This window comes from Stigmatopora argus, chromosome 1, assembly GCF_051989625.1.
Source record: "Stigmatopora argus isolate UIUO_Sarg chromosome 1, RoL_Sarg_1.0, whole genome shotgun sequence".
Taxonomy (NCBI): Eukaryota; Metazoa; Chordata; class Actinopteri; order Syngnathiformes; family Syngnathidae; genus Stigmatopora; species Stigmatopora argus.
This window is the reverse complement of record NC_135387.1, coordinates 15,322,937-15,345,731: the sequence shown is the minus strand read 5'-3', so window position 1 is coordinate 15,345,731 and position 22,795 is coordinate 15,322,937. Positions and strand designations below refer to the sequence as shown.

The 22,795-nt window shown below is 41.0% G+C and overlaps 2 protein-coding genes across 6 annotated transcripts; both read right to left on the bottom strand.

The window, feature by feature from the left end:
• Positions 1-1,595: 1,595 nt before the first annotated feature.
• On the bottom strand, positions 1,596-6,171 carry LOC144084964 (uncharacterized). The gene is made up of 6 exons (XM_077613861.1): positions 5,782-6,171; positions 5,077-5,249; positions 4,368-4,586; positions 3,732-3,892; positions 3,530-3,662; positions 1,596-2,728 (listed from the first exon to the last, which is right to left on the bottom strand). Exons 1-6 carry the CDS (start codon positions 6,044-6,046, stop codon positions 2,552-2,554), a joined length of 1,128 nt encoding a protein of 375 aa, XP_077469987.1. The 5' UTR covers positions 6,047-6,171; the 3' UTR covers positions 1,596-2,551.
• A 550-nt stretch (positions 6,172-6,721) lies between these two features.
• On the bottom strand, positions 6,722-22,222 carry usp19 (ubiquitin specific peptidase 19). 5 transcript variants are annotated; one of them, XM_077601655.1, is made up of 26 exons: positions 21,851-22,219; positions 20,623-20,995; positions 19,310-19,438; positions 18,656-18,792; positions 18,047-18,589; positions 17,493-17,880; positions 16,851-17,007; positions 16,663-16,734; positions 15,937-16,052; positions 15,434-15,672; positions 15,143-15,335; positions 14,886-15,019; positions 14,626-14,784; positions 14,343-14,453; positions 14,154-14,264; positions 13,965-14,066; positions 13,745-13,885; positions 13,542-13,660; positions 13,304-13,447; positions 12,645-13,027; positions 12,453-12,560; positions 12,076-12,292; positions 11,803-11,955; positions 11,561-11,727; positions 11,302-11,477; positions 6,722-7,852 (listed from the first exon to the last, which is right to left on the bottom strand). In XM_077601655.1, exons 2-26 carry the CDS (start codon positions 20,825-20,827, stop codon positions 7,712-7,714), a joined length of 4,545 nt encoding a protein of 1,514 aa, XP_077457781.1. In that variant the 5' UTR covers positions 20,828-20,995; positions 21,851-22,219; the 3' UTR covers positions 6,722-7,711. The 5 variants fall into 5 exon arrangements, with proteins under 5 accessions (XP_077457781.1, XP_077457790.1, XP_077457765.1 ...); XM_077601664.1 differs by having other exon boundaries at positions 15,434-15,666; XM_077601639.1 differs by lacking the exon at positions 6,722-7,852 and adding an exon at positions 7,948-8,978 and having other exon boundaries at positions 21,851-22,222.
• Positions 22,223-22,795: the final 573 nt, after the last annotated feature.

Here is a 22,795-nt window from a genome sequence, read left to right as displayed (position 1 = left end):
ACATGGCTGCTAAAGCTTTCGGATTTGGAATGTGTCAATCTTCCAACAGCTTTATTGGTTCCTACAATTTTTTTTAACAGACACGATTTACAAATGGGATAACAGACTATGCAGTCCACAGTATGACATATACGAATGAATTATTGTCAAAGTCCAGCACATGTAAGGACATTAACAAGGTCATTCGGATAAGGTGGAGAGATTGTAACCACATTTTGATGGGCATTCACGATCTTAGTCGTGACCTTAGAAACACTACTGAAAACATAATATTCCACCAATTGTGATAAATAACAAAGATGATTTCGCCACCAACCAATGTCCAAATTGCACATAATCCAAGACCTTAGTGGAAAAAGGGGCGAATTTTGGTTTTTAAAGTTAATATTTTCTTGTTTTTTTTTTGTACATCAGAATAACTTTCTGACCCCAACCAAAAACTATTGTTATCTCGATATGGGGCTATTTAATTTTAGTGGCAGTAGATAGGTCGACTGACCAAGAATCGAACCAGCACAGCCTGCATGAACGTCGGCAACATACACCACTATAATAACAGTGCAGGCTCAGAACATAGAGCAAACGTAAATACGGGTATATAGTATATTCTAAATTACATACGTTTGTATTACAGTAAACAATCATCAAAGGAATTTAGAATGCTCCAAAGCCTAACTGTCCTAATATGAATAATCAATAAATTGCACACCTCAAAATACAATGTACTTTCTAATTGCAGATTACAACGCTAAAGTTTTACAACACCATCTTGTACCCTGCATAAAAATTGAATGTAATGCCCCATGGACATTTTTTTTTTCTTGGCTATACTTTCACTTGATCAAAGTTGGCTATATTCTAAGTGAACTGAATCTCCCAGTGGGGGAGTTAAACCATCTGAAAGAAAACCTGTTCAGTCATAACCACTCTAGTAATACCAATTTAAAATGAGCACTCATGTTATTATAAGGCTTTAAGAATACACACATGATATAAAGTAAACCTGAATACAGTAAATTGTGATGTGGAGTGCAAGACTGCATAATGTATCTTCATAGCTGCACTGCTGCAATAAACATACCCAGTCAAAAAGGTTGCTAAGCTGGTCATGAATGATGATAATAATAGGTAATGCCCTGAGAAGCCCATTGAAGGATTCAGTAAATTCAAGTCATGCCTTCCAGGTCAGAACAGATGTAAATAGAAGAGGCTTTTGACTTTATTTGACCCCAATTACTGAGCAAAAATGCACAGTATTAGAGGAATAATTTAATTCTTAGAGCCCCTGCTTCAATTTGCTCTATTATTTGGTAATTGCTCAAAATAGGACGGGAGATCACGAGCGGGGATGTTCTGCCCACCTGGCATTAATGGTCAGGATTTCTAGGGCCACACTGACAAATCAGCAGCAACAAAATATCTCAATTATTGATGACTCAAAACACCATGTCATTCATGGATTAAGATCAAAAGGTGTCATTGAGCATGGACATCTTACTATAGCATTGTCGGTGCCAAATAAAGACACAATATTGTAAACACGCGGGATACATACTAGGTGATGGCAAACCAAAAAGGCAATACAAAGTATAAGATTCATTCAGTAAATATATTGTTTATTTCTTTTAATTAGGCACTCAGCGAAAAAGACGAGAGAAAAGAAACCAAGTGCAAACTTAAATTCAATGAAAAATAAATAAACTCAACATTCCAATATTTTAAGCAATTTAACAATACAAGGTGTTAACAAAGGTTTCATCTGGCTGCAAAAATAGGTACAAACTCCAGCAGAAGTTGGCAGGATTTTCATCTGTTGATTAAAAAATTCATAATAATAATAATAGGCTGTAGGCCCAAATTGCTACTGGATTGCTGTTTGGTTTCTGTGTGTGGCAGACAATTTAAACATCAGGGCACCCTGCAATCAGCTGCCATACGCCTGTAGGTGGAGTTTGTTGGTCGAGGTGAACTTGGTGATTTGCTTTGCTTCCACAATTCTAGGCTTTTTTCAGTCTTTCCTAATTAGGGGTCGTTCTCTAGCCACCCGAATAGTGTAGGTGGCAGCAATCTCAATCAAAGGCGCTCTGAGGCTCTGCCTTCATAGAGCTCTGTGCATGTGCACCTCATCGTGGGACCAACACTTGATGCTCGACTGTTTGCGCCGTCCCCCTTTGAACCCTTGGCAAAGTTGAGACTCCGTGGGTGGCTCGGAATGTGGCGTTTTTGCTCGCCATTGCCTCGACAAAGGGTAACAGCATATTTGTCATTCAGTAATTTGGATTCTGTCAACTGGAATATAGTTGTTTAAAACGTTGTCCCTTCTGCCTCAAACCCATTGTTTGATTAACCTATTGGTGTTGCAGTTTCTAACTGATTTACAGTGCCCTGCTATTTTTAAACTCTATGATTCATGTAAACATGTAAAAGCAATTTTAAAGAGAATATTTTCATCCACCACCTCTATAAAATTCCACCAACACCAAGATAATGGTAGCCTGATACGGAGCTCATCAACACCAGGTACGGTCAGGAATGGACATGGAGCTGTGCTCTAGCCTGACATCTGTTGCAGGTTCTTCTCATAGTTCTTTTGGCAGACTTGGACGCTGCGAGTGAAGTAGTCGGGCTCAGAAATGGCCTTAAGAAGGTCAGTCTGGATCAAGGCTATGTCATAAAGCTCCAAGATGCCAGCTGTGCGAGTGTCTGTGCCACCTGGGGCCACGAACACCTGGACCATACACACACACACAGGCCAGTTGCTTACCGTCGGAAATAACAAAATCTATTTTGCACTTGTCATTTGACAAATTAAGGATCATACAAATTTTAAAAAACAACAACACCAACAACTAATCATAACTGTTTGGCAATTGAGAGTTTTGTAAAACAAATGGACTTCAATGACTTCAGGTGGAAAAAAAGTTGCATCTTAATGTTTTTGAATTGAAAGGAATGGGGCTTGCTATGTTTTGAAGCAAGATTCCAGTGGCAACCTCAGGTACTACTGGTTTTGAAAACACCGGATTCATCTTCCTAGACTGGAGGTTGTCCCCTGTAACAGTACTTTTTATCACCTACGACCATATTGCAATAACTACTACACTGGCCTTTAAGTTTAGAGATTAGGTTTTGAAACAAAGCAACAATCAGAAGCTAACTGCTGAGAACTTTAGTTTTTTCACATTTGACTCACTTTCAGAAGGACCAACACAGTTAAACTCAGAAGGGCAAGAAAAAAAAAGAAGTAACTTCTGCCAGTTACGTGTACAGCACAGCATGAGGTCTTTTAATGCATAGAGCTTCTATGTTAAATGTTCTCACGTACAACTAACCCCAAAGCGAGTCAGCAGTTTCCTTCAAGAAGGGCTTATCTGCTAAATTACGGTACTTGAACTGGTGGTTCTTAATTGATGGTATATGGTATGTCAAACATTAAATAACTTAATCAAAAATAAATGAGGAAAAAGCAAGGCAGCTTTGGAGAACACTGCCCCTTGCTAATTGCTAAATGCTCATAGTTGTGTGTTACCTTGGGATGCACTACTGTATCCTCATCGTTCTGTCGTATGTTGTCATCTATGAAAATATGCTGAACGTCCCGGTCAAAGGGGTCCACCCACAGTGGCTTCCCACCACGGATGGAGTAATTGTTAGCCACCCACCTTAATAAACAAGGAAAATTGTACATTCAAGGGGAAAACAACTTGAATAAACATTGGGGCTTGGTTTACCATTCATAATCATCCCGGAAGCCTCCCACCCCATCTGTGCTGCTTAAGAATTGGTACAGGCCTCTTTCTCCGTCACGGGTCAACAGCTGATCTGCACCCCTGGTTAGAAGAACTTCTTTCTGGCTGCAGCGGATCTTTCCAGGTGTCTTATTCACACTTAACTGAGTAGGAGAACATTACACATTTAAAAGATGGACACACACGCGTGAGACAGAGCGAGAGAGACGGAAAGCAGGCAAGCTGGTGGTGGACAGGAAGCGGAATGCATTGCCGAATAACTATAGTTTTCCAAATTGTATCTTTTGTGAGAGACACAAAGTAGGATGTCACATGATATATGTAATTTTGGAATTTTAAAAAAATAACAGGATTAATAGGCCGATTTAGCTGCATTGATTTTGTCCTTGTAAAGCACGATGATTCATTATTTGTCGAGGTCTCTACTATTTGGCATCCACATGTAATAGAGGTAAATGGTTTTCAGAAACGGGTGGGTTTTCGGGAGCATAAGCTAGTATAAACAAATACTCCCAGAAATGTTCAGTTTTCAAGATTTTCAGTTTTCAGATACCAGTCTGATTTTGTTACATCACAGTGAAAGGGTGGCAATGTTTTGTTTGACTAGGAAAATTATACCTTCAAGTCAGGAAGATCAGGAAAGATGGGATGAGCGCCCTGGGAAAGTGCTTTGAATACAGCACTCAGCAAACGAGGCAGGTCGCTTCCAAACGTACGAAAGTGGATGGCAAACTCGGTTCCTTGCTGCGTCAAGTCTTTCAGCAGTTGAAAAAAGGAGGGCAGGATCCAGTGGTAAAGTTGCCCATCCTCTGCCTTTATTGTCAGTTCTCGGTCACACTGCAGGGAGTTCAATCAGATCACCATGCATCTTATACCTTACAGCTTTGTTTGGGGGGAAAAAAAGCAATGTGTGTTCTGTTTGAGGTCTCTAAGTAAAGGAAGTCAATTGGCAAGAGCCATCTCAGGTGTCCAAACATTTTTCTCCAAAGGCCGCTATCACAAAAATCAAAGGAAGTCAAGCCATTTTTTTTAATTCCTCCCATTTTCATTTGATAAACAGAGAATCACAGTCAGTTAAAAAAGAGGTTTTTGTTCCAACCGATCCAGCACAGAGTTTAACCAATGAGATTTCTGCAGAAAACAAGAAGCACCTGACTGCAATCCACTGATTGCACTTGTAGGACACCAGATTGGTGAAAAAGTGCCCTCTATAGGTTGGAATGAAAACCCACACCCACTGCGGCCCTTTGTGGAATAGTTTGCCCACCTCTGGGTTTGTACTTGGCCATTCTTGACAATATCCATGCTGCCTTCATGCAATGCTTACCTTTACATCCTCAGGCCAGCGGAGCAAGTTAAGATGTTTTTCCAGAATCCCACGAAAGCGTCTACCAGCAGTCGAGGTAAAGCCGGGAGTGGCTCCAAACTGAGAACAGTAGTTGACGGCATCATCACATGGTGGATGCAGGGAAGGAAAGTCACTCAGCCACTCCCACTTGCCTGCAAATGGAAAATGACATCATTTAATAGTCGAATAGGGCGGCCCGCCAGAGGATTGGTTAGCACATCGGCCACACACTTCTAGGGTCGTGGGTTCGATCCCAGGTCAGGTGAAGTTTGCATGTTCTCCCCAGGCTTGTGTGGGCTTTCTCTGGGTACTACAGTTCCCTCCCATACCCCAAAAACATGCACAGTAGTACTCGAAATTCCCCCTAGGTATGAATGTGAGACTAAATGCTTGTCTGCGTCCTATGCGTGATGCCATTGGCTGGCCACCAAACCAGATTGGCTGGGATAGGCTCCCGCACCCCGCGCGGCCCTTGTGAGGATAAGCAGTACGGAAATGAATGAATAAATAATCGAACTGGAGCGCATACAGTTCTCAAGGATCCTAGGATAGTGTGCCAGTTTTTAACAAACACGCTCACATCTTATTTGTAAAAACCTGACTCCACACAAATGAAACTATAGGGCTTTTTTTCTTTCTTTCTTTTTTTTATTATTTTTTTTAAGCCTGTTAAAAATATTTTACCTTTGCTCATTTTCCCCCAAGTAACAGTGGTCAGATAATAATCCAGGGCAGCCACTGTTCCTTGCGACCTCCCGGCGTCTGACACCAGAATGGTGTTGTTTAAATCCACGTGGAGGATTATTTTTTTAATTCTCTCGATTTGGAGTGGACGCGCCGGTGTTGCGTCGTTTTTCGAGAGCGTAGGTTCAAGCGCATCCCGCACCGACAAGTCACTTTCTTCATCGATGTCTTCATTTTGATGGCTGTTCCCAATCATGTCAGCCATGAGTAATGCAGATCTGTTTAACGACGTCTCTAATTTGTCATGTATTACGCGGTACCTGCACTAAATTACTAAATCCTCTCGATAACTTCCTTACTCTGCTGTCAAGGTTCTTCTTCGCCGGATAAGTTTCATAAAGCTCAACGTGAGCGCCACACTGTGGTGTCACAAATAAATGCGGCTTTCTGGACAAAAAGTCACGTCACTGAATGTTTTATTCACCCTTGATTTGACTGGGAAACAGTGCAAAATAACTATAAAACATGCACACATTGAAAATGCATATAGAAACTTTGGGGAAATGTTCGTCAAAAGCTCCGTTATGAATCCTTTGAAATGATTTTATTTATATTAATCCTTTTCAAATTAATGCACAGCAGCTTTCAGTAAGTAGCCGTAATAAAGGAAGAGATGCAAGAATATTTCACTGAACACAGGACAGATAAAAATACAAATATGTAGACTATTACATGTAAACATGCACATTTCAGTTTAAACCCAAAATCTTTGAGAACTGCATGAACAGGATCAAAAACTAAATTAGAATAGGAAATAAATTAAGGCTGCAACAAGCAATTATTTTGCAATGAATGTGTCAAATATTTGAGCTAGTTGGAGAGAATTCAAAAATGTATATTATGATTTAATACACTATCCATGTCAGGAATCAGGCAAATGTTCATTGTCAAGGTCCCTTTAATCAAATAAAAAGTTAGGTATTCTGGGGGGCTACATAAATCAGAACTTTTACAGTTGAGAAGCTAAACAACTGTAATAACAAGCAACAAAGTAATCCTTGCACCCATTACAAAAAGTAGGAAAGCTCCTAATCCTTTTATGCTGATGCTACAATTTCATTAGTTCATTGCAACCTTGACACATAAATATAACCAGGCATTGACCTAAAGAAATATTTAAAAGAAAAGAAAAACAGAGGCAGGGAACACAACACTTGAAATGCATTTCACAATAAAATCAACAGGGCTGGTCAGCAGTGAAGTTTTTATTTCAATATACCACAAGGTGCATTGGGAAGTGAGAGTGCGCCACTAATTTTTGATGAGGTTTGGAACCGTTTCAGCAGCATCTTCTGCAAGCCAGTGGCAATATTTTGCATTTCATGAGAACGCTAATACAGTTAATTATATCTGAAGCAACATCAGGAATATATATTAATGCAGGAGTCAATTACCCTTGAATGGACTGTGGTCTTGGGACATAGCCAAGAGTTGGGTGTGGAAGAACTTGAGGCCCTGACCTCAATTTAAAAACCATAGGTATGAACAAGAAGCAAGCTGCAAGCAATACACTCATCCAACAGACAGCTGACCATTGCAGGGTGATGAAGACAAAACCTTACACAAAGGCTTCTCAGAAAAGTCGATGCTGTTCGATATGCTCGTTAAGTGTAATTGCTCAGCATCCGGACACTTTTTCCCCCACACGATGCGCAGGGTTGGTATAAGTAAATGTAACAGGGGCCTGAGTCTTCCACGAGACGACATTTAAATCCAGATCTTCCAATACTGCAGTGTCAGATGGCCCCGTGGAGGTGTTGACTTTGCAATGAGCACCAATGTGTCAAGTCCAAGATGTTAACAGTTCCTTCCTAAATGAATGCAATCTCATGAGATGTTGTTGGGGTCACTTTTGCTTCCCTCCTTTAGATTAGTCCACATCCTCCATGTTGCTGTAGGATGCTGTTGCGCAGTCCCCAGAATGCGCAAAGACACCACCAGGCACGTCCGAGGTCAATGTAGGTGGAACTTCAGAGTCCAGGTCAGCCACAAATAGTGACTGACTTGTTGCCTGTAACCAAAGAAAAAAATGCATTGATGATTCATGCGGGTTTTCTTTCATCTTTTGTCACGAGTCGAATGAGTACAAGGAAAATATATACGAGCTCTTTCTTGAAAATACTATTTTTAATTTCAAAATGTACACAAATGTATATATTTACAAAGACATTTGGATAAAGGAATACAGATACATTATTGCAGTGTAATAACTTATGACTTGTACATAACAGAAATGCAGTGTCATAGTAGAGAAAATAGTCATTGAAATCAATACAACTGCAAACATACATTGTTCAATTCTTTTTATATACATTTTATACTGGAGTATGGAAAACCAGCTCGACTGCAGTGAAAAATCCCAGAGTCCTGCATTTTTATCTATACAAGAATCGCCACAGCAACCGTTGTGTAGATTTTAGAGTGGGTTTTTGTCCTATTGTAAAACAACTAAAAAAATAATAAGAAATTATTCATTCACTCATCCATTGGCAAACCAGTGTTTCCTGCCTGTCCCATCTCCTCATGCAAACACCCATACACAAGCAGAAAACAGGCACCACTACGATGGGTTGCTGAAAAATTAGGACAGATATTATAGCACGCCTTTAAATCAAGACAAGAATGCATGAATTCAACAGAAACAAGGCTCCCAAAAACTGAAGACAGGCACAGAAATGCATATGCAAGAGAGATCAGCTAATAAGTTGTACATCTCTTATTACAACCACTTATAAAAGGTGCTATATACAATTAATCTTTTTTTATATTTAATTTGTTTTAGTACATGATTTTGGAGGGTCTAATGTAGTATTAAAACTGAGATGCCTTCCTTCCAAACTAAACATTAGTCAATGAGCCTAAGCCCAGTTGAATTTGGAAAGAAGAGGGTAGACGAAATTGACCAGAAGTGCAAAGACGGCCGCGAGGGTTCCTAGAACAAAGTATCGTGCACGATCTTCGTCATGACAATCTGATGTTCTTTCCGTGCGTTGACGATGCCTTTCTGCTCTGTCCTTATCTTTCTCATCTCTTCCTCTCTGGGCTTGTTGTCGTCGCAGGCCCGAGAAGAAAGCTTCCCGGGGGCTTCCATCGCGACCGTCCTCCTCTTCTTCCAGTTCCCGCCATATTTGAGAGGCCTGCGATTGGCGGAAACTGGTATCAACTTCTGGGAAAAGGCGTGGCCTGACAAATCATTAGGATTTGACTTGGGCAATTCCTCATGGAGTCAGCAGAAATTATTGCTCATTTGATTACTATTTTCAATGGCAGCAAATAGTTTAGTATGTAAGTGATCAAAATATTTTTTAAACTAAATTAAAAAGGAAGGACTCTAGATATGCTAGATAACAGAAGAGCAATAAAGACAGAATTGTGCAGGGCCTCATCACTTTCAAACACTCAAGCCATCTGCAACGGGACAAAAATGAGCCTATTAATTCAGGACGTTTTTTTTAAATCAAGTAAATTCAGATTCAAATAATAACGAAGAAAATGACATTTTATGTTGCTAAACAGTGCCACAAGACTGAAAATGTCTCTCTTTGCAAAAGACGGTTTCGTCGTGAAACTCGATGCACAATTGTCTATTAAGGCAGAAACACACTATAGTAATTTGGGTTGCTCAACGACACCAGTTTGTGCTACTCATGTGACTTTTTGGATTTCCACTACTGAAGCCGCTTTAGACCAGTGGACTCCAAAATATTCCACAAAGGGCTGTAGTGGGTGCAGGATTTCAGCCCAACCAAACAAGACATTTTACAAATTAATTAGCGTATGGCGGTCAGCTGGTATTGGCTTGAGCAGAAACCTCATTAAATAAACTGTTCGTGCTGGATCAGTTGGAGCAAAAATCAGGAACCACAGTGGCCCTTGACTTTCTTTGGGGACCCTTGCACAAGTAAAGGACTTTTAAGGTATTGTTACAGTAGAAGCAAGCAGCTCAGTGTGAAAGGGTTCTGCAGCAAAGCGCAAGATGATGGCAAATGCAAGGAGCCCACATAATGATACCCAAGAACTAAGCAGCAGCAACCCAGCAAGACTATTTAGTCCCAAGCACAAATGCATTTATTTTTTATGGTTGCTCAAGAAAGCCAAGAAAAGGGCTTCAGGAGTAGTTTTATCAGGAAGGTGGATAGCTAAACGTCATCCCTAAAATACTGTTTCAAACAAAATGCATTGAGATATCATTCATCTTAGTGGGGGAGCAGTGTGAAAGAGTGTCCGAAAGGTTGAGAAACCTACAGAAAGCACTTTTGTAAAGGCTTCCTCTGGAATGACATGTGTGTACCCATACGCTAAAATGGCAAGATATCCCCATGTAAGCAGGTCCACTATTGAACGCATTCAGAGTTTGTAAACTAGAACAAGTTTCTATTTCGGGACCCGTCCATACGTGGCAAATCTCCTCACCCTTTGCCACTCTGAGCGGTGACCCATTCATTTTATTTGTGGAAGGGGGAAGTTCACAGCAGCATTGAGGGTTTGTAGCTATAATAAGCACCCTGTGTTGTTTTTAATATTCCACTCACGTCTGCAGATCATATCAAAAATTCAACTAATCAGAATAAAGCACATCGGGCGAAGGTTTATCATGTCTAACTTTCCAGGCACCATAAAAAGCGACTGCAACTATTTCTGGTCAGCCAGTTGTTTTAAACACTCGGCCAAAGCAACTGCCTGAGTGCATTTCCCATTTTGTTTTCAGCAAAACAGGATCAAGAATTCAACATGACAACAAGGTTAACATAGAAAAACAAACGTGAATGCAAATCTGTCAAGATAGAGGCTTTGCCAATATGAAACCACACAAAAAACTTGGAATTTCACAGAAGTTATACAGATCAATGAGGACCCAAAACCACACAAGGTAAATTCTCATTGACCAATGACCTAGTGTTGTTTTGTTCAGCCAAATAATAATTATAAAAAGAAAAAGTAAAACCCTCTAGAAAGGATAGAAAATGGGTCTGTTAGACATAGGGTATAGAGTCGACTCGACTTGAGCGCAAGAATGCTGCACTCTCATGTACATGGAACAACACGTTTTTTTATTTGACACATTTGCGCCCATCAATGAATTAGTGCGGATGGCTGGGCGTGTTCAACTGCCCAATTTGTGCCAATATGCCACAAAGTGTGTGAATCCCTCAGCCTTCCTGCAACATTGCACGGTAATCTTGGGAGAAACAATGTGACGTACGACTACAAGGGAAAACAACTTCAGAAGGGCCAGGTAGCAGCGATGAAGCAAAATTTATTTTAATATCCATAAGAATTTATATTTTGAGACAGAGTGCTGAGAAATATTGTGTGCGTAACACTTTCAAGCATTTTGAAGAAGTGTATGTGAAAGTAAAGTACTTTTCAAACATTGAAGACAACAGTAAAATGCAAGCACTTTCAAGGATTTCAAGGACCCATACGAACCTTGCACACAGTGTAATGCGGTGCCCTCACCTGACTGGTGGTAGCTCCCATTGCAGGTGGAGAGTCTGCCCCAACGGGCCTGAGGAAACGTGGCAGCCTCTCCACAGGTGAATTCCGACGTCGGTAGAAAAGGACATAAGCATAACGCGTTACCACCTGGCTCTCTTCCACCATTGTTACAGTGCTATCATCAAATAGACGCCAACCTGTGTAAGATGAGACATAGGTGTGAGAATGAGGAACACAAACAATAAAACTGAGTCATTGAGATAACAATAAATTAACCCACCAACATCACTGCGTTGGCTATTTTTGTCACTTGGAAGACGAGCGTAGGCAGTATAGTGGCCACCGATCATTCCCCCATAGTGGTTGATGACTGCATACAAGTCGTAGATAGGCGGGTGTTGCATCTCATCCTTCTGGCCAATACAGAACTTACTTAGATCGAGATTCCTAGAAGATAAAATGTTTGAGAAGTGAATCAACATGGCAAAGGCAGACAACTATGCTCAATAGACATTCAGTCACCTGACAGGGAAGTCAACCATGTCGTTAATCTTGTCTCTCCAGATAAAACTCCTAAAGCTGAAGCGCTTGAGTTGTATGATCAAAATGTTAGGAAGCCGCCATAGTAATAGCTGTTTGGAGGCCTCACGGTGCTGCTGGCACTTTGGACAGTACCTTAAAAAGGTACAAAAATAATAATAATAATAATAATAATAATAACTAAATAAAAATTACGATTGATCCATGGTGAAAGTGTGACAGTTCCCAATTCTACCAAATTCTGAAGAACCTTACCATGCTTCTTCTGGTGCCAGCACCTCTGGCTTGGTGAATAGGTTGAGACACTGCTCCAGAGTGAAATGCCCTGCCCTGGCTGTCTCACTCAAAGAACTAGGATCCTCCTCATATTCTAGTTCTTTGGAGCTCACCAGGACGTACTCCTTCAAACGCTCATTGTTTTTCCACACAAGCTCCACGGTCGCATCATCAGGGAGGTCAACCAGCAAGTCCTCTGTAAAAACGTGGTTCAAAACAATCAAAATCCAGAATCTGTATTCCGTTTCTTACAATTGTCCGATGAATTTTCAGGTAAAAAAATTTAAGTTGTAGTTTTTGGCTACATAACAGGGTATTTTTTTAGGCTAACAGAAAATCCAAACTATGGCTCATACCTTTCTCATCCAGTCTTTGTTCCTTGTTAGAATCCTGCAGAATAATGTAGAACTGACCCGCATGCCCTGAAGTTGCATCATTAGGTTGCTGGTAGCCTGCTACTGCAGCTGTAAAAAAGGAAACGGCAAAGACAAGGCGATGAGGCATTAAAATAATTGTAGACGCAAAAAATAAAAAAAAACATCCATCACCTTCTGGTCGTACTGCCTTCTCACAGGAGGTTTCTTTTTCAACATGGGTGTCAAGAGAGCCAGAGGAAGTAGATGAGATGGACTCTGAAAACCCAGAGTCTGACATTTGTGTGGTAGAAAGAGATGTCTGGGACGTAGTAAGGGACACTGTGTCACCGGAGTCAAGGACTGGAGTCCAGGTCTGTAGTTTCCGTGAGTCAAGCATTGGAGTGCCTTTTTCAGATCCACATTCATTTTGTTCTACAATACTGCTTCCACCCATGGCTTCATCTCCTGAGCTTGGTCCACATGGAGAAGCTGCTGGTTGCATTGCAAGTACTGGAGATATTTCGGGGGATGTCCGACCTGACTGGAAAGGGGGCTGGAACACATTGACTGAAAATCTGCAGTAGGAGATTAGGGATAAAATAATAATAGATTCACGGTTGGGATACAAATATTTACACTTGTCTTAATAATCAAATATGATGAATAATCACAGCAGTAGACAACCACATTGTTTCTAACTGTCAAGCAAATTCTATTACATACGAAGCGCATGGATTTAACTCCAATCGCTTTACCAAGTATGGAATAGTTGCAAATATATCTCAAGCACTTAGAGAAAAGAAATAGGTGCATTTTGAACAATGGCATGGCAAAAGTATGATTTTTTTTACCTGGAGTAGCCATGTAGGAGCTGAGTGAGGCGGCTGTAGGACAAACGGGACTCGGATACACTAACTATGAAGGGCAGACCCACATTTTCAGTGTTGGGTCGACAATGCCCCTTGTGATTGGGCCAATGGGTCTTTTGACACCCTCTGAGAGGATACAGAAAGCACAACAATAAAATGATGATTGCAATACGGCATGAGAATTTAATGCATGATGTGCCACCATATGAAAACAGCTCACTGATTGCAATAGCCAACACTATAACAGCGAGTACAGCGCTTCAGCTTGTCTTCATCAGAGACCGGAGGCTTAAGGCAGGAGGCACACTTTGAAATGGGGACATTTGGAACTTGCAGTCTCTGTAAAGTAAAATAAAAACAATGCGTGTGACAGAACAAAACACTTCATGCATAAATGTTTTAGAGACATGTAGTTTTTGTCACCTGCTGAACTCGAAGCAACACCACTCGCTCCTTTGCTAGATCTTTGGAAAGAACCTCAAAGCAAAACAACATGTCTGAGGAAGACACAGTGTCCAGGGAATGGGAGGGCAAAAACATTCGCTGGAAGCAGTTTTTCCCCACCTGAGTCAAAGGAAACAGGTTCGTTATGGTAAAACAAGAGACACATGACAAACCATTATTTAAAAAAAAGGAATCAGACCTCAGCAAGTCTGAGGTTTTCAGGTTTGACCCGAACACTCTTGCTGATGGAGTCAAGGACCTCTGCAGTGCTGGAGTTCTCCTTGCTTACACTCACCAAAAACTGACACGTGAATTGAGAAAAAAAAGGAGAAGTTTTGTTTGAGATATATGTACATTCTGTAAGGACTGGCATCCCTCTAAATCTCACCTTAATGGGTTTTCTATGCGGTTCCTTGGCAAAGTAAAAAACTGAAAGCACCTTTTGTTTTTGTGGCAATGGGACAGGTAAATAAAGGAAAGGGTCAAATGTTATAGAGACCTAAAAGGAAGAAAAGAGGAGACTGTAATAAATGAGGAGTGACTGGTACTTCAAATTTGGATGCAAAAAATGTATTACCTTGGAGCATGTAGGACAGACAAGCTTGGATTTGAACTGGCCTTGGAAGAGGTCCACTATGAATGAGTCATTTCTCATCTTGTGCCTCTGCCATGCCTCCTCTGCAACCACCTGCAAAGTTAAACAATGTGTTATCAAATTCAGCAATCTGTGTCCTACCAAAATTATTATCATTTCATTCCATTCCACATCTCCGTGAATAGGTGCTTTATTAAATAGTAAGAGGTAATCATGAACATTCACTATCAGAGGCATGCAGCCCTCAAAGATCCTTAACACCAACCTCATCTAAGCGGCCATCGGAGTCTACCGTCTCCGTGTACGGCTTATTCTGAATGCGATTCAAGTCCTCATGGAGGCCATCAAGTAAAAACGCCATAAATTCTTGGGCATCATGCTGGGCATAGCCTGTAAACTGATTGGCTTTACTGGCCACAATTGCCTGCAAAGAGAAGTTAAGTTAAATCAAAGGCATGCTGAAGGGGAAGAGCCTTTGGATTTTGGGAAGGTAAACACTTTTAAAAACACAACTGGCATACAAACCTTTAGCTTTGAGGGCTGAAAGGCATGGTGCGTTCCTTTCCAAAGGGCCCTGAGCAAGACTGCAAAGCCTATAGCTAGCCGGCCTCCTGTTCCTAGCGGATTGTTGCAGTTGATTTCTGATTCAAATCCTCGGTCTAAAGGAGATCAAAAAGAGAACATTTGGAATCAGGATGGAAAACCATGTTGTGTATGGCCAAATGCCTTTTGTGTAATTAAAATGGTGGCAAAAATGACTTGTGGTTGAAATCATCCTTTACCATGAAAGTAATCCCTGAGTTCTCTGGTGTTGGAAAGGGATTGGATGACACTGTTCATAAAGCAGGTGTTTCCGAGGTTGACCAATCCTGTGAAACCAGGGAGGCAGACCTTCTTCTCCTCCTCGTCCTCATGGTGCTCATTGCTAACAGAGAGTTGATGCGTCATGGGTTGCACCATGCAGGTTGGCTTGGGCTGCAACGAGAAACATAACACAATTACAAAATGAACACTTTGACATACTTGGGAAATATTTTTTCATTCTGAGCAAGAAAAAAAAACTGCTATCTTACAGTCATGACAGTGGGTTCTGACTTGGTAATGGCGACATGGTCCGAGACTGTACGAGGAGTCATGGTTTCCAAACCACTATCGTCTACTCTGGATGGAGCTTTAGGAGCCTTTGGCTTCTCTTCACCGACCCTTGGGGGCTCTTCCTTGGTGGGCAAACTGTGCTGGCTGCTGCCTGGTTGGCTCTTCTCTGTGCAGGCAGGACTCGAGGGCACAGCCACCTTGGCACCACCCACTGCACCTTAAACAGAGGACAATGGGCCTTGGGGTTAGAGGAGGCTATTGTAATGTAACAGAATAATAATGAAGGTAACTCTCATAATGCACTTTCTCTAGATCACTTGAAAATATGAGCCTAGGTCTGGCCGAACTAGCCAAAGACAGGAAAATATAGGTTTTTTTTCTTACCATCCAATCTCGATTTATTTTTTCACAATTTGTTTTAAATTGTTTTTATGTTTTTTCATACACTGGAGTTCAAAATCTTTGTCAAGTAGAAGCTTGCCTTGTGTGGCGGGGGCCTCTAGACCCTCCCAACGTTGGCTGTGTCTCTTCTTTAGGTTAATATCGACTCGTGATACAGTGAAGGAGTATGAGCACTGGTCAGGCTGTATCAGATTCCTGCAGCAGGCATTGGCAGAGAATCATGGACATGTCAGAATAAAAAGGCAGAATGGACAAGTGGATGTCATTAGTAATGATATCTAGACATTTTCAAAATATTATATACAACTGTGGGTTTCAACACGGTTCAGGCATTTAGTTTTTAGTTTTGGTTTAATTCAAACATTATTTTAAAGCACTATAATCATTTTCCAACATTCTAAAATATTACATTTATGTGAAAGTTTAGAGTGTGCCCGGCTTAAAGTGTGTTATTTGTGATTTTTTTTAATATTGCAATTGCGTTGCGTTCAAGTGATTTCTATCAGCAAAGGGTAGGCTTGGAAATTGGTCACGGGGGTACAATATGATAACACACTGTGCCAAATAATGCAAGTACCTGCCCTCGTTGTTCTTTTCCCACGCCCACTAATATCAGGAGAGCTATGCACTCTGAGTACTGACAAAAGCCACCCTAGGGCTGCCTTTAAGCCAACCATGAGGCACTTTTCCAGGATTGGACGCCCATAAAAGTTAGCCTCGTCGCCCAGTCCTCGATTTACTTTTCTTTCTCTCCTCAATTTCAAATTCATCTCTAGTTAGGACATGCCACAATTAATAGGTTTACCTGAGTCTGACCTGCCACTTGAAAACTGTGTTTGGTCCACAGTCTGGGTGAAGCCGAAGAACGTGAGCGTCACTATTAAAAAAAAAAAGACGACATTAAAAAAAGCTTTGTCCTTGGTTGATTCGGATTTGATTTACTGAAGGGTGGGGAGGCAAATCGCCTTTGGATGATTTCCATTGTAAAGGTACCTTGTCTGGAAGATGAGAGTAAAATCCTGCTCCCTGAAAATGACCCTTGATGTGTTCCTACAGATGCCCTTCATGTAGACATTCACCACCATCAAGTCTGTGCCTTTCTCGTACGAGTCATTCTTCACAGACTGTACGTTTACCATCGGCTCTGGGGCTATAGTGAAATCATTTGCATCGTTAAATTCATTCATAAAAGTTTAATGCAAAAATAAGCAGCCCCAGAAGGACTCAATCGTGTGCGGTCGTTTGGTCGCCGGGACCCAAACAACGGGCGACCAAAAGACCGGCGACAAAACAAGGTAGAACAACACGGTCTACGCATCAATAAAAGCCAACAATGGCCATGAGCAGTTTCACTGAGCGGACGTGTGAGTGTATAAGAGTTTGTATGTACATGAGTTGTCCCCTTAGAAAGGGACTTCAGTCAGGGTCTTAACAAGTTCTCCAACAAAACACAATAAAAGTACGGGAATTTGGAGCTTTTCTTTAGCCTAATAATTAATAGGGCATTGAGTATGATTAAATAATAATTCACAGTTTGTATTTAGGGAATTTGAGCAACGATTTAAATGGTAATTATCAATAACCTTCCGGGCGACCAAACGACCGAGTACCGGACTCAATGATGCCAAGACTAACCTTCCTGTATTTTGCTTGGGGGTGGCTCCTCTTTGGATTGGTCACACTTTTCTTCTCCTTCACAGCTGCCTTGAATATGAGTCAGAGAGGGTGATTGCTCTTGTTGGGCAGAGAGATCTCTTGAGACCACTGAGACAGCGCCTCTAGAAACAACCTGCTGGTCAGTTTGCGTATCTTGCATCGATTCGTGAAAAGGAGCCTTTTTCTCTGCCTCGGTTTTAGTGTTGTCACTACTCCTTTCTAGAGAGCCTGAGTCAACACATTTTTTTAAGTCCAGAGTTTTCAGGGAGCCACTTGTGCTTACAGGAACCTCAAGTTGTTGTTCACTATCAGCAGGTTCAGATGATTTCTCCTGTGTGTCTGATGTCTTATATTGCTCACCTGCCTCCTAAACATAAATAGAAAAAAATCATCAGAAGCAGAATTGCATCTTCAAGTGTTTTTCATAGATAAGATTTTAATAAAAAACAATTACATCTAACATTAGTAGTTTGTTGAGCCTTGTTTAAGAAAAAAACCAACACGCCTGCATATAACAAAATATCGATACTAACCTCAATCATGTTTGAAACAGTGCTCTCCTGTTCACAAACTAATTGGTCGATATTCCTGTCTCCATTTGTTCGTGGTGTTTGACGGAGTTCGGTGGCAAGCAGGTGTACATTTGACGTTTCAATCTGGGCTGAGTCCATGTGACCCTTACTAAGAGACTTAGCCTCCTTGGTGTTCCTGGAAATATTGCCAATGGTACATTTTGCACTGGACTCTTGGGGCTGGAGTTTGCCGTTCTTAGCAGGAAGTGGCATACAAGAAGTGGCTGGTGCACTCCGCGCTCCAAATGTGTCTACCACAGAGTCTGTTGATTTCTTGTCCGATGGTTGTTTGTTTTTTAAATGGCGCTTGACACCACGCTCAGCTTTGCTCCCGCTGTATCTTGATGCAGTGCATGAGGGGGAAGGGGTATCCTGAGATTGATGCTGTGCCAGCAGGGAGGGCAACTTCAGACACTCTGATGACTCTGAGGCTACAGACCTTGGTTCCGGCACCAAGACAGTTTTGGTCTGTGTGGGTCCCACCTCTTTCTCTTTTTTGTTGGACTTAAAGAAGGCAATAGAAAGGTTAAGACATGATGCTAACTTAACTTCAATTTGTTCTTAACTCACTTTTAGTGAAGGCCAAATGTGAATAGGAATCTTCTTATGCAGAATGAGCAGCAGAAGGCCACCTTTTTCTTTGTACTGTACTCTACTACAAGAAGCCTCTATTTCCTCCTGCAATTGGCATGACCACTCACGACCATCTGATCCAGGAAACAAATATTGTACAACTTTAAAATATTAGGAGAACGGTGTAACACGTTATAACTAAAAATATAGTATGCCAATTCAGGGTAGAGATACAAGCTGAAGCGACAGAATAATTAGTAATTCAACTAGAATTAAAACAATTTCTGTGTGCTGATTATCGAGAAGGTTCTCTAAATTAATCTAAAATCAAAAATATCAGCGAGACTCCTTAGATTTTATGCTTTAACAATATGTACACTGATATTATCAGGTCTTTGAACAAATAAAATTTCTTTGGATTTTCAGTCCATTAATGTGATACAGAAGGAAATGATCTATACATAAAACACTGCCAACCCCCAATTTGGTCAGTCTTGGAAATTATGTTTTAAGAATTATTTGGCACGCATTTACATTTATATGCTCAACTTTTCTGACTGGTGCAAAACCCTAACAAAGTCTAGGTTTAATTTTTCATGAAGCTTTCTTTTAAACTCAATTTATATTCACGTGGGATAAAGGTAACCTCACCTGAGAAATGCACATAGCAGTGTGTATCAGTGAAAGTTGTGTTGACATCTTCCAACTTCTGAACACTTTCTCCACATCGTAACTTGATGATCACTTCATTAGCATTTTGTTTCCAATCTACAAAAATATCTAAAAACACAAAGCAAATCACAATAAACGTGCGTCATGTATATCAACACTAAGAAAGTAGAAAGAGATCCTGCCATTTGCAAACTCAAAAGTTATTTTTAAAATCTGCTCCCAAAATATGCCAATAATTAAAACAATTTTCCAAGTGAGACGAATAATAATGTCCATAATTAAAGCACTGTTCATAAAACCGGTGGGACCAGAATGACACTGGTGGGTACAAATTAACTACCAAACATTCATGAGGAGCACCTGTTTATACACTTATTCAGGTCATGGCACTGCACTCCCATGTGCAAGCTTGCCAAGCAGTCATGTCAGCACTCTTGAGCATGCAATGAACAAAGCAATGAGACTAAGTAACATCCAAAAACTTGTACCACACTGATTTTATGCGAGGTAAACAAACACCAAGTAACAAACCATGCACATGTTAAAAAAATATATTTTATATCATATGCAACAGAAACCTCAGAATTGAGAAAACTGAGAAACTCGTATACCATTTACCCTATAACAAAGCCACAGAAGTTTTTCAAGCTGACCATTACCTTGGAAGTGCCAGTTTCAAGTGTGCTTCCTATTTAGCCTGCAACACAATTTAAGAGCCTTCAATCTCCCCCCACCCCCACTGCATTTCTATCTCTCCTCTAAATGTCAGGAAGAACACCCTAGCCTCTCTGGGTAGCTTTTCTCTCATACAATAAACACATGTTCACCACAGATGCACAAAATAAACATGATGTACCTTCTAAAAATAAATAATAAACCCCCACTTTGTTTGAATTGACATCTCTCGTATTGGAGCAAATATGCTGATCAGTCAACTTAGAGCAACAGATCACTTTAATATATATAAACAATATATTATACACAAACATGTTCTATTGCAACAGGCCTACCTGAATAGTGATTCGATATTTTTTGCCATGGGTTATACTGTATTCTATATAATATGTGTAAAGAGGGCAAAATAACAGGTCTCACATACATATTTTCTACCAGTAATAAAAGAAACATGGAGAAATGACTTTAATAAGCCAAAATTAAATGACTTGGCACAGGTGCCAGAACACATTAAGAGAACATCACTATTTATAAATACAAAACTTCAAAGACAACCCCGTTCCAGATTCACTGAAAAATGGTCCCCTTTCTCTCCCACAAATATATTGCCCGCTTACCTTTTTTGACTTCTGCGAGGACTCCATCCACTTCTGCAGCAGCAGCAGCTCTTTTGGCCTCTCTGGACTCCTGGTTAGCTCTGTCCTTCTGCTTCTTCTTACTGGCACTTGAGGCCAGCTCGGACCCATGGTCGCCTCCTCCCCTCTGCTGATTCACAGCCCCGCCGCGTCGGCCTGCGGCCCCATTACCACTGCTGCTGGACATCTTCAGATGCTTGGTGCCAAGGGGCCGCCTGTCGCCGGACTCACTACCGCTGCTGCTGGGGTCTGGATCTGAGGTGTGCCGCTTCCTGCCTGGCCCAGCTATCTTGGCGATGATACTGGTCTGACCTCTCTCAGAACAGAATCAGGAAGGGTAATGGCGGAATGGAAGCTAATGCATCAGGGAGAGAGTAAAGACACAAACAATCAATATAATAACCCGAAACTTTCCCGCAATGACTGTCACTGCCAAAATGCTGAAGCAGGCCATAAAAAGTCCACATGACATTGGCAAGTCCTGGAAACACGATATTAGGAATCAGGCCATTTTCTTCAGACTGGAAACAACTTAGTAGCTTTTGGACAGGGTTAGTTAATTAGTTAGTTTTTGTGCAGAGTCCATTCACGTACGCAGAGGCCAAAAAATGTGCTTTAAACATCCTTTTATGTTTTTTAATTCTTATTGTGTAATAATGAACTTGTCTGACATGGCATCATGCATTTTTGCAACAAAGACATTTCTGATGTAACAACACTGGCTGGGAAAATGTGCTCAAACAATGGCAAGAGCCCTTGTTATGGTTGTTATGGCTTGGAAATCCACTACTACCGAACTAAATGATGAAGGCAGCAGTTCAGCTTTAAACTCTTTTTGCCTTGCATTGTTGATATTGACCTTTTTTTAACGAGATCGTGTTTACCATGTCCTCCAATTATATTTTGCGGGCATGGCGTCATTACAAAACATCGACACGGTGACACTGCATGCAACTCTGCCGCATTAGATTTGACTTGGCGAAATGTGTTACAAACAGATAATAATCACTAATGTTCATCTACATGATTTCAATCGAATACCAAAGCCTGATTTCTGCTGTCGAAGCAAAACAAACAATCGCTTAATGGCATTAGCAGTCGCTAAAGCTAATACTAGCCTCATTTTTACACTGGCACAAATGGGGAAGGTTATGCGGTCATTTAAGGACAAGCGACTGTCTTGATATCGAAGTGAATGCATCTAACTCACCAATTGCTGAATTATTGATCAGTACAATATTGTGTTTTTCTACACAGCGGCCGCTAAGCTTTAATCGCTTCACGGCGACAGCAGGCCGCTCGGCTCCTGGCTGTGCTCGCAATCCCGCGATGCTTCTGGAATCTTCTCCGTTTTCTTATCCAGGGGCCATTTCGGAAAAATTGTCACACAAGTAATGGAGGATCGAGCTTGGTCCAAAAGACGATAGCCAAAAGACGCTCAACCTAATCGTGCCATCGATAGTGACAAAACCGGCGGGGTAGCCTTTACTTTGTTTAGGACAACATCCTGCCCGGCCAAATGTAAAGAAGGCGAGCCACTTCCTGGATGGTGGGACCACGTGATCAGAAAGCCTGCCTTTTTGGTGGCGCACATGTGCGCCCAAATATTTGTGTGATCTCACGTGGATCTTTTGAAACGAGACGCGTCGTTTTATCTGAAAGGTTGAGATGCCAACGAAAAAAAGCTGATCTAATAAAGACATAAAGAGTTTACACGTTTATCCTCCTCTGTCCACGTTACATGGAAGTTGCTATGTAAACTGAGGCTGGCAGTCAATTTTTTAGACACCAAACAATTCGATCCTATCTCCTATGTTTTTGTATTATAGTGTGTTTTTTCATAGCTCTGCACTTCTGTTTCCAGGAATTATGTGTACTTTGTAAAAATGCCCACATCTGGGTATATGCAAAAGAACTGAAATGTAGGAATATTCACACAAACTATTTTCCAACCTTTATTAAACAGATCAAGGCACTGTAAAACGTACAACACAATTATTACATTACTTGGTATTTATTTCCCCTCATCTTTGGTTTCTAACGATTTGTAAAAGAGAATGAAATGTTGGGTGTTTAAGTGAGATACTGCTGTCATAGTACATTTAATTTTTTTCTGTACTGTATGATGAGAGTGGAATATAAGTTATACACTAAC

What these genes read in the sequence shown, in the direction of transcription:
- LOC144084964 (XM_077613861.1), bottom strand. Translation starts at nt 6,046, where the DNA reads ATGGCTGACATGATTGGGAACAGCCATCAAAATGAAGACATCGATGAA. An exon ending in GCTGGCCTGAGGATGTAAAG is followed by an intron (nt 4,587 to 5,076) that starts GTAAGCATTGCA and finishes AACTCCCTGCAG; the next exon opens with TGTGACCGAGAACTGACAAT. An exon ending in TTCCGGGATGATTATGAATG is followed by an intron (nt 3,663 to 3,731) that starts GTAAACCAAGCC and finishes TTGTTTATTAAG; the next exon opens with GTGGGTGGCTAACAATTACT.
- usp19 (XM_077601639.1), bottom strand. Translation starts at nt 20,827, where the DNA reads ATGTCCAGCAGCAGTGGTAATGGGGCCGCAGGCCGACGCGGCGGGGCT. An exon ending in CCCAAGCAAAATACAGGAAG is followed by an intron (nt 17,008 to 17,492) that starts GTTAGTCTTGGC and finishes ATTTCACTATAG; the next exon opens with CCCCAGAGCCGATGGTAAAC. An exon ending in CAGAACCCACTGTCATGACT is followed by an intron (nt 15,336 to 15,433) that starts GTAAGATAGCAG and finishes TTCTCGTTGCAG; the next exon opens with CCCAAGCCAACCTGCATGGT.